At 42.4% G+C, this 10107-nt stretch overlaps 1 protein-coding gene across 1 annotated transcript; it reads left to right on the forward strand.

Moving 5' to 3' along the window:
• The first annotated feature begins 70 nt into the window (after window positions 1-70).
• Window positions 71-851, forward strand: LOC102242238 (spindlin-2B). Its single transcript, XM_005885051.2, has one exon. The coding sequence runs from the start codon at window positions 213-215 to the stop codon at window positions 849-851; it is 639 nt and encodes a 212-aa protein (XP_005885113.1). The 5' UTR covers window positions 71-212.
• Window positions 852-10107: the final 9256 nt, after the last annotated feature.

Consider the following 10107-nt stretch of genomic DNA (forward strand, 5'->3'; position numbering starts at 1 on the left):
GCCCTTCGCGCAGCCGAAAGGAGCCCAGGACAGAGAGCGCCTGCAGGCACGCAGCCAGGACTGCCAGCGCTGGCTACAGGCGCGCAGGGGAAATGTAGTTGCAGCGCAGGGTACAAAGAGATGTCGCTGTCTGGAGAACAGCACCTTAGGGCATATTGAACGTCCCCCGACATTCTCTCCTCTTGTCTTCCCCGCTCCCGCTGGCTGCAGGCATGGAGACCCCCAGCGCACAGGAAGCCGCAGGGCAACAAGCCAGCGCACCAGCCAGCGCACCAGCCAGCGCACCGGCGGGACAGGCCACTGGCTCTGCGAACACCAACACCGTGAAGAAGAGGAGCTGCCCAAAGAAGCAGCGGGGCAGACCCTCGTCCCAGCCCCCCAGGAACATCGTGGGCTGCAGGATTTCCCACGGATGGAAGGAAGGCGACGAGCCCGTCACCCAGTGGAAAGGGACCGTTCTGGATCAGGTGCCTATAAACCCCTCTCTCTATCTGGTGAAATATGATGGGATTGACTGTGTCTATGGACTCGAACTTCACCGAGATGAGAGAGTTTTGTCTCTTAAGATTCTCTCGGACAGGGTGGCATCATCTCAGGTCGCTGATGCAAACCTTGCCAACACCATCATTGGCAAGGCTGTGGAGCATATGTTTGAGGGCGAGCATGGTTCTAAGGATGAGTGGAGAGGGATGGTGTTAGCCCAAGCACCAATCATGAAATCGTGGTTTTATATTACCTATGAGAAAGATCCTGTGCTGTACATGTACCAGCTTCTGGATGACTATAAGGAAGGAGACCTTGTTTGGTGGATGGGCATGAAAGGAAGGGACAGCTGTAAATTCAGGCTGTGAATAAAGTTCAGCTAGCATCATAGTCAGTCATCTAAAAATGGAATAGGACTTAGCTGGCCTGGTCTAGGAAGGAGGGAGGAGAAGGAACTAGAGATGGGCTGTGGGGGGAGGGCAAAGGGGAGGTTACTGCTTAGGAAGAAGTGGGGAGGGCCAGAAATGGAGGGGCTTCCTGGGGGGAGGGATGTCTTAGCAGGGGGCGGCACCCAACTGGGAGGAGATGAGAATAACAGAGGGAGAGGGAGCTCTTGGGGCTGAGAGGAAAACAGACTGAATAACTTGAGTAGAGAGGGGCACAAAGAATCTCAGAAGAGGTCCAGAGCAAGGGGAGAAAGACAAAGTTGGCAGGGATTTGGGGAGAGGCTCAAGGATACTTACTCTAAGATAGGACCTATACATGTGAGGACCAAAGGGCCAGGGATACTGAAGAAGGAAGCATTCCAAGAAGAAAGACTGACCAAGAGAGTGAGCCTAGAGAAAAAGCGGTGTGGGGAGTGGGGCCCAGGAGAGATGGGAAGGCCCAGGAAAAACTTGCACTTCTGACATGTCCACATTGCTGTCCCTGGCTCTGGGCACAAAACATGAGGCAACGGAAAGAAACCAGGTGGCTTAGGGGTTCCCTAGAAGGGTATTTTGACAGGGATGACTCAAGGGTTAAGCAGGAGCCAGGTTTATATCTAAAAGTTCTATTTCAGGGACTTCATGCCACAACTGCAAAGCAGAACCCCTGACCCTCAGCCTAAACACACTAGCATTGTGCATTAAGCATGTGGCTGTGGGTGGCCTCATTGCTCAGAGGACCCAGGTGCAACAAATCCTGAAGGTCTTGGTTCCTTACCCTACACTGTCTAAGCAATTCCTGTGGGAATGGGTCGGTGGGGCTCTCAGATCTGAAGAGCTGTGCCCTGTTGCATTTGGAAAGCATTTTATCCACAAAACTGGAACCTTGCAGAACCCAGCAGCATCAGTCCCTTCATTGTTCTTCCTCTGGCTGGACTGAACCTTGCTTCCTTCAGAGGAGGGACATCAGAGGATTGTGCCTACTGTTTCTCTCCAGGGCATGGGCATGACAGTCCATACTTCTCATCGTTGGCTTCAGTCCATGCCTCTCACAGGTGGCTCCAGCCAGTGCCCACCAAACTGAGGTCTGCTGTCCCCAGAAGCCCCATCTGTTGGCTGTATCCCAACAGGTGGGCTGGCTACTGACTTCTCCGGGAACTGCTGGCCAGTTTTGCCGGCCCAGGCACATGGGGAGCAGTGATGGGAGTTAGTGGGGCTGTGTTTCCAGGTGAGCTGGATGGCATGGGAAGCCGGGCTGGGGTCGGTGGCTGGGTGTCACTCACTCCTTCGGCTCTGTGTGGCCACAGAGAGGTGTAGTGCTTGTTGGTGTGAGGCTGCAGTAACCCCAGTAAAGTCCCTCAGAGGTATGGTGTCCTGACAAATGGGCCCTTCTCTTCCTCTCTTCCTTGCCTTTCCCCAGTGCTGCCATGGAAGGTCCCCTTAAAACCTCTCTGGTTTACTCATCCCACAGTTCACCGAAATATACCCCTGCCCCCTAATACCCAGCTTCAACTAACTCCACGGGTAGCCGTGGGAGGGTGAGGGAGGAAACTTCCAAGAATTAAAGAATTTTTAATTCTTCATTCTCCACCCAACATGACATGAAGATGTTCGTTTCCAGAATGACACAAACAATCCCAGCTCATCATAGCAGGGGTTAATTTTCTTTCATATATCACACAATTTAGTCTGACAAACACCTGCAGGATACCCATGAGCTAATTTCAGCCAGCTGTCATGTTTCATTTGATCTTCCTGTTTTTTGTTTTCTCATTAACATAGTTTTCTATGCTTATATAACTACTTGAACATTTGGGAGATTTCTTATTTCTGGCCCACCTGTAAAAAAGGCACAAGTAAACTGGGGATTATGGTCCACATTCCAACAAGATACAGCAGCTGGGTCTGAGGAAGGGCTCAGCCCATTATAGACTCAGATGCTCCCTCAAGGTGGCCAAGCCCGCAGCTGGCCTGCTTCACTCTAATGAATACAATGCCTAGTTGTCCCCTGGAGGCATTCGTGTGTATAGCTTTGAGGCAAGACCCAGGGAAAACTGACTAGCTCCCCTTTTGCCTTAGTTTGACTCCCTTTTTTGTTTGTTTTAGCTTCAGCGCACCAATAGTAACTACAGGTAGCTCTCCGCCAGGCTGACTTCTAGGCACAGGCACTTATGATGAGGTAATGATCAAAAGAAACAAATAAAATAATCCTACCCTCATGGAACTTTTATTTCAGTGTGCCAGACCATAGCCAAGATATATTAAATAGATAGAAATTCTTTTCAAAGTGATAAGTGTTAAGAGGGAAAATAAGGAAAGCAAGGAATGAGGAATGGAAATTCCAGACAGGAGTCTGAAATTGATTAGACAGGAAGGCCAGGGAGAGCCTCACTGAGAACGTGGCTTTTGAGTAAAGACCTAAAGGCAGTGAGAGGACTGGCCCTGTGCATGCCTGGGGAAGGAGGATTCCAGGTACGGGGACAGCAAGTGTGAGCCCCCAGGACACGTGTGTCTGCCATGTTCTAGAGACACTGAGGATACCAGCATGGCTGGAGCTGGGGGAGTGAGGTAGAGAATATCTGGAAGTGAGTTCAGAGAGGTGCTGGGACCTGGGGGAAGCAGAAAGCTTAGAGCCTTGGAAGTGCTGGAATGGAATTGGTTTAACACTGAGTGTGATGAGGAACCATTTGATTGTTTTGAACAGAATTGTGATGTGATTTGTCTCATATTTTAACCGATCACCCTGAAACCTCGGGAGAGTACTTTGTATAGATTGCAAGGATTAAAACAGAGAGTCTGATATATCAGTGAGATAGAGGAGAGATCTAGAAACTGATTTGCATGCATGTAAAGGGAATCATAAGTGACATTTCATATAAATGAGAAGTGTCTTTTTATTCAATAAAGGGTGCTAGATTAATCTGTTTTTCCTAAGCCAAATAGTAAACATAGCTCTTCCTCACACCTTGTACAAAAAATAATTTCCAAGTGGATAAAGGTTAACATTTAAATTTAGAAAGCAAATTTATAAAATTTTTAAATTCAAATGGAAGAGAATGTTTATAGTTTTTCTAATGGGAATGGGGAACATTTTTTAAAGGGACATAATACTGTATAATTTACTTAGTTAATTATGTGTATTGTTTTTATACTTGTCAGAATATAAAGTACATAAGTATGTGATTTCCCTTCTTTTTTTCACTTATGTAATCCCAGATACTTAAAAAAGATCTGGCGCAGATTTGGTGCTCAGTACTATTTCTTGAGTTTATGTGTCTCACCAATAATCAGAAAAATGGCAATTAAAATGACATACAATTTCATATGCATCAGATTAGCAGCACACATGACGTCTGAAAATGTGTTGTCAACTAGGTAAACAAGTGGGAGAATCTATACATTGTCGGTAGGAGTTCAAATGGAGATAAATTTGCCATTATATAGTGAGTTGGAAGATGTTATATTCCAGCAATTTTACTTTTTACATTATTGGAAGACAATTCTGTATGGATCTTTCATGTTTCTATACATTTTGCAAGCAACCACTGAATGTCTTTTGTTTGCTACCTTCCGTTGAAGAATGTTTGGATAACAAACATCTTTGTAAGATGAGATGGTGGCTCCCTTTGTTGCAATGGGCAGGAAATGTTTGTTACAATATAATAAATATAATGTCTGAAGGCATGTTTACTGCCCATTATAAACGATGAGGTTAATTAAACTGAAGTTTCCTTTTCTCTATTGTATGTATGTGTCAGATGCCCATTTTGCATCACCCTATGGTAAGTGGGCCTCAGGGATTTAGGGTTAAATTGCTGCTACTCTGGCTTTCACTGTTGCTGTGAATACTAAAATATTAATGAGGAGGAATTGAGGAAGAGGTTGCAGGATGAGGTCCAGGGAGTGGATTCAAAAACAAATGCTGGAACCACGCATTGTTTGTTGCAAATTCAACTCTTGGTGGGGCCTCAATATGTTTATCAACCTCCGGCTCACTCCATTGTAACAAATAATGCTAAGATTGATCCTGGATAAGTAGAATGTTTTGTCTCTCTCCAGTAACAGTGAGAGACAAACGATGACACTGCAAGTTAAAGCAAGTTAAATCACAAGAACTACAGGCAGAACTTTCGCTAGCTGAAGTTGGATATGTGAGAACTGGGCAAAAAAAATGCTTGTAAAGGGAAGAATGTAAACAGCTTGGCTGTCTTATGACTCAGCCCATCCATCACATGATCATACAAGCTTTAATACTTTCAGAGATGATAGAAAATAACTCAGTTACTTTTTGTTTGGTTGGTTGGTTTTAGTAGTGCTTACTCTCTGCTTAAGGTAATATTGGTCCTCTTGGGGAGATTTTACTAATGAAGTTAACCACCAAAGAATGAGAAACAGAATTAAAGAAATGTAGATAAATTCTTGATGATCGATCTCTCACCCTTGGAAAACTTCCCTAGCTCTTATCTTGAAAACATGGGAGAAAATAAGAGATATTATTTTACTAATGAGGTAGCAGACACCCTGGGTTATTTTGAATTTCTCACATAAGTTTATTGCTGTGTGAGCCAAGTCAGCCAGTGTGTCTTTGAAACCCAGTTTTACTGAAAAATAAAGTGATTGTGCCTGCTGAGTCAAAACATTGTCTAAGGCAAAAATAGATGATGTTAGCCATGAGGGTTTTGCCACCTGATATAGAGCATTGAGTCATCCAAAAACATGGAAAGTGAGATTGCATGAGACACAAGCAGCCACTATTTCACACAGAATTGAAAGTAAATGCAAAGCCTTCCTAAAGGTGCAGAGCTTCTCTCTCCTTCTATGACCCTGAAAACTCTCTCCTCTCTCTCTCTCTCTCTCTCTCTCTCCTCTCTCTCTCTCTCTTCCTTCTTATTTATTATTCTTTATTTCACCCATCCACCTACACCCTCTCCTTTAGCAACTGTCAGTCAACGTGTTCTCTATATTTATGGGTCTGTTTCTGTTTTATTTATTCATATGTTTGTTTGTTTTTTAGATACCACCTATAAGTGAAATCATACAGTATTTGTCTTCTGTATCTTTGTTATAGTAAATAATGCTGCAGTGAATAATGCTGCAATGTATCGTTTTTAATTAGTGTGTTTGTTTTCTTTGGATAAATACTCAGAAGTGGAATTGCTAGGTCATATGGCAGCTCTATTTTTGATTTTTAAAAGACCCTATGTACTGTTTTCCATAGTGGCTGTAGCAATTTACAATTCCACCAACAGTGCACAAGGGGTCTCTTTTCTCCACATCTTCCTCCGCACTTGTTTGTTGATTTATTGATGGTAGCCACTCTAGTAGCTATGAGGTGATATCTCATTGTGGTTTTAATTTGTATTTCTCTGATAATCAGTGATGTTGAGCATTTTTTCATATGTCTGTTGGCCATCTATCTGTCCTCTTTGGAGAAGTGTCTATTCAGATCTTCTGCCTATTTTTAATTGGATTTTTTTTAGTGTTATGAGTTCCTTATATATTTTGTATATTAACCCCTTATCAGATGTATCATTTATTAATATCTTTTCTCATTCAGTAGGTTGTCTTTTTGTTTTCTTGATGTTTTTCTTCACTGTGCAAAAGCTTTTTAGTTTCATGTAGTACCATTTCTTTATTTTTGCTTTTGCTGCCCTTGCTTGAGGAGACATAACAAAAAAGATATTGCTGAAAGCAATGTCAAAGAGTTTACTCCCATGATTTTTTCTAGGAGTTTTATGGTTTCAGGTCTTATTATAATGCAAAGCCTTTCTAATAGTACAGGGCTGCTCTCTACTTCCATGAATCCTCCCTGAATCCTCCCTCTCCTTTAACCCAACCACAGCTACCACTATGAGGAGAAAAATGCTTACTAGTAGAGATGAGGTTGAGTCTTCTCTGTCCCCAATGGAGATCAAATGCTACATGCATCCATCTAAGTAGGCTGAGGAGTTATGGTGAGGGGAGAGAATCAAACTTTTATGGCTCTGTTAGATATGGACACCCCAATCACTACTCTACAGGACCTGCGGAAAGCTTCAGCATCTAGATACAACTTACAAGTGAAATCATACAGTATTTGTCTTCCTTATCTTGGTTATAGTAAATAATGCTGCAATGAACATAGGGGTACATGCATTATTTTTTAAAATATATATTTTATTGACTTCAGAGAGGAAGGGAGAGGGAGAGTGAGATAGAATCATCAATGATGAGAGAGAATCATTGATCGGCTGCCTCCTGCACACCCCCTACTGGGGATTGAGCCCACAACCCGGGCATGTGCCCTGACCGGGAATCAAACTGTGACCTCCTGGTTCATAGGTCAACCCGCAACCATTGAGCCATGCCAGCCGGGCCATACATCATTTTAAATTAGTGTTTTTGTTTTCTTTGGATAAACAACGTGTTTTCTTTCGTAATGGGTTTGGCTGGGTTTAGAGCAGGAAAACTCAAATATAACATTGTGAGTAAAAACTTTTGGACCAATTATGCGCAGCCTTGGTGTTACCTCAACATCTGAATATATGGTAGGAATGGATGTTTGTATTTCCCTGTCTAGTAAGTGATAGATGAAATTTAGCCTCATGTAGAGAAATGTTAGGGAGAAACATAAATTACTCCCCCACAAGCCTCTCTACCTAACCCTGGGTGGTTTAACACACACAAAAAAATAGAATCTCTGGAGGAAAACAAGAAAAGTATAGCGATGGTTAAATACTTAAAGAAAGCGGGAGATGCAAGATCTCTATAAAGCAGCCATGTATGCTCACCATAAAAGTGTAAGAAGAGCTGAAGACTTATAATGATCATTGTCAAATAAATTCAATTATTTCTCCTGTAGTCTCAGCTGTTGCAAACAGTATGACTCTAATTAATCCATTACACACACTAATGGCACAGGGTACACTCTTTTGAACATTTATAGTACCTTTCCCCCCATACTACCGGCACCTGAGGATCAAGGTTTGTTCACATTTATGTGACAGGCCTCTGATATACGTTTTGGAGTACTTCTTCAGAGTTACCTAAACTCCATTGTCATTTGTGAAAATTGGATAGGTCAGAAATTAGTGCAAGTGCTTATACACTCTGATTTCCAAAAATTTCACTATATACATGATGTCCTGATGGTCCATAGTCATAATCTTCAGTCTTAAAAGTGTTGGTTGTGGTATTATCACACATTCCTTAGGAAGAGTGGCTGAACACCTCCAAAGTAATTTGAGACCCTGCTTGCCAAGTAATGTTTCTTGGGACTGTGTAGGCAAATTAACAAAACGGAATCATCAGACAGTCAAAGAAAAACGTCTCCTCAGCCATCACCAATCAAAAGGAGGACTGGCACCAAACTGGATCCTTTGGATATTGGAAACAGTTTGTGATTGGGCATTCTGCTTGGTCCTTTAGATCAGCTAACTCACATAGCATGTTTTGAGGGGGGCCCAAAACAACGTACTATTGTGGAAATTGTCCAGCAAGCTGTGTCATGCTATCTGTAGTGCCCTACATTTATAACGACCACTTTGAGCTTTATGTCTCTGCAACTGATGATTTTCCAATTCGAGTCTTGGGCCAAAGGAAGCAGTCTCTGCCTGGAGGTGTGCCGCGGGGTTTGGGGTTTAGGTTTTCTTTGATATAAGTGTTAGCTATATCCCTTTTGAAAAGCAGCTATTAATGTGCTACTGGGTTCTTTTCATAACTGAACACCTTAACCATAGAGGCCTTGTAGTTTTCTAGTCTGAAGTTCCCTTTTTATAATGATCAATTCCAAAATAACACCTATTATGGTGAGAAAAGATCAACAAGCCTTGCTTGCCAAAGGTAAATAATATATATTAAAACTTACCTGTCCTTACTCCAGTGGTATATAATCTTTTTTAAAATTTTCACCCAAGGATATGTTTACAAATTTTAGAGAGAGAGGAAGGGAGAGAGAGAGAAAAAAACCCCCACCAGACACATTGATTGGTTGCCTCCTGTACATGCAACGACTGGGGAAAAACAATTATAAAAGCCTAATAAGCAAATTGTCCCTGTGGGAGTTCGACCAGGAGACCGATCACTCGCTATGACGTGCGCTGGCCACCAGGGCGAAGTGCAGAATGAAGGAAGGCCCCGGCCAGCAGCCAGGGAAGGGAGGCCCCTGCTGGCAGCTAGAAGGCCCTGATCGGCCCTGATAGCCAGCCAGGCCTAGGGACCCTACCTGTGCACAAATTTTGTGCAATTGACCTCTAGTTTTAAATATAATGTTACATACAATAAACATTAATATTTCAAGAGAAATTATTTTAAATATATTACATGCAATAAACATTCATATTTCAAGAAGAAAAGATTTTACATATAATAATATTACCAAAACTGACTAACGTAGTATACTATCACAAAAGTTGTAGGAAATATTAAAAATCTGCAAATAACAGGATTACTTCTATTGTATTCTAAAATTTTTTTTCTCTGGCTCTATTTTTGTTCATTAGTTCATGTTGTTCATTATATTCCACAAATGAGTGAGATCATGTAATATTTGTCTTTCTCTGACTGGCTTGTTTCTCTAAGCATAATGCTCTCCAGGTCCATTCATGCAGTTGTAAATGGTAAGAGTTCCTTCTTTTTTACAGCAGCATAGTATTCCATTGTGTAGCGGTACCACAGTTTTCTAATCCATTCATCTGCTGATGGGCACTTAGGCTGTTTCCAAATCTTAGCTATGGTGAATTGTGCTGCTATGAACAAAGGGGTGCATATATCCTTTATGATCGGTATTTCTAGTTTCTTGGGATATATTTCTAGAAGTGGGGTCACTGGGTCCAATGGGAGTTCCATTTTTTATTTATAGAGGAATCGCAATACTGTTTTCCACAGTGGCTGCACCAGTCTGCATTCCCACCAGCAGTGCATGAGGGTTCCTTTTTCTCCACATCCTCGCCAGCACTTGTCCTTTGTTGATTTGTTGATGATAGCCATTCTGACAGGTGTGAGATGGTACTGCATTGTCATTTTGATTTGCATCTCTCGGATGAATAGTGACTTTGAGCATGTTTTCATATGTCTCTGGGCCTTCGGTATGTCCTCTTTCAAAAAGTGTCTATTTAGGTCCTATGCCCATTTTTTGATTGGATTGTTTATTTTCCTTTTGTTAAGTTGTATGAGTTCCCTATAAATTTTGGAGATTAAACCCTTATCTGAAATAGCATTG

This window comes from Myotis brandtii, unplaced genomic scaffold (assembly GCF_000412655.1).
Source record: "Myotis brandtii unplaced genomic scaffold, ASM41265v1 scaffold889, whole genome shotgun sequence".
Lineage (NCBI taxonomy): Eukaryota > Metazoa > Chordata > Mammalia > Chiroptera > Vespertilionidae > Myotis > Myotis brandtii.

Excerpts from the sequence above, each read along its gene's own strand:
- LOC102242238 (XM_005885051.2), top strand. The coding sequence starts at position 213 with ATGGAGACCCCCAGCGCACAGGAAGCCGCAGGGCAACAAGCCAGCGCA.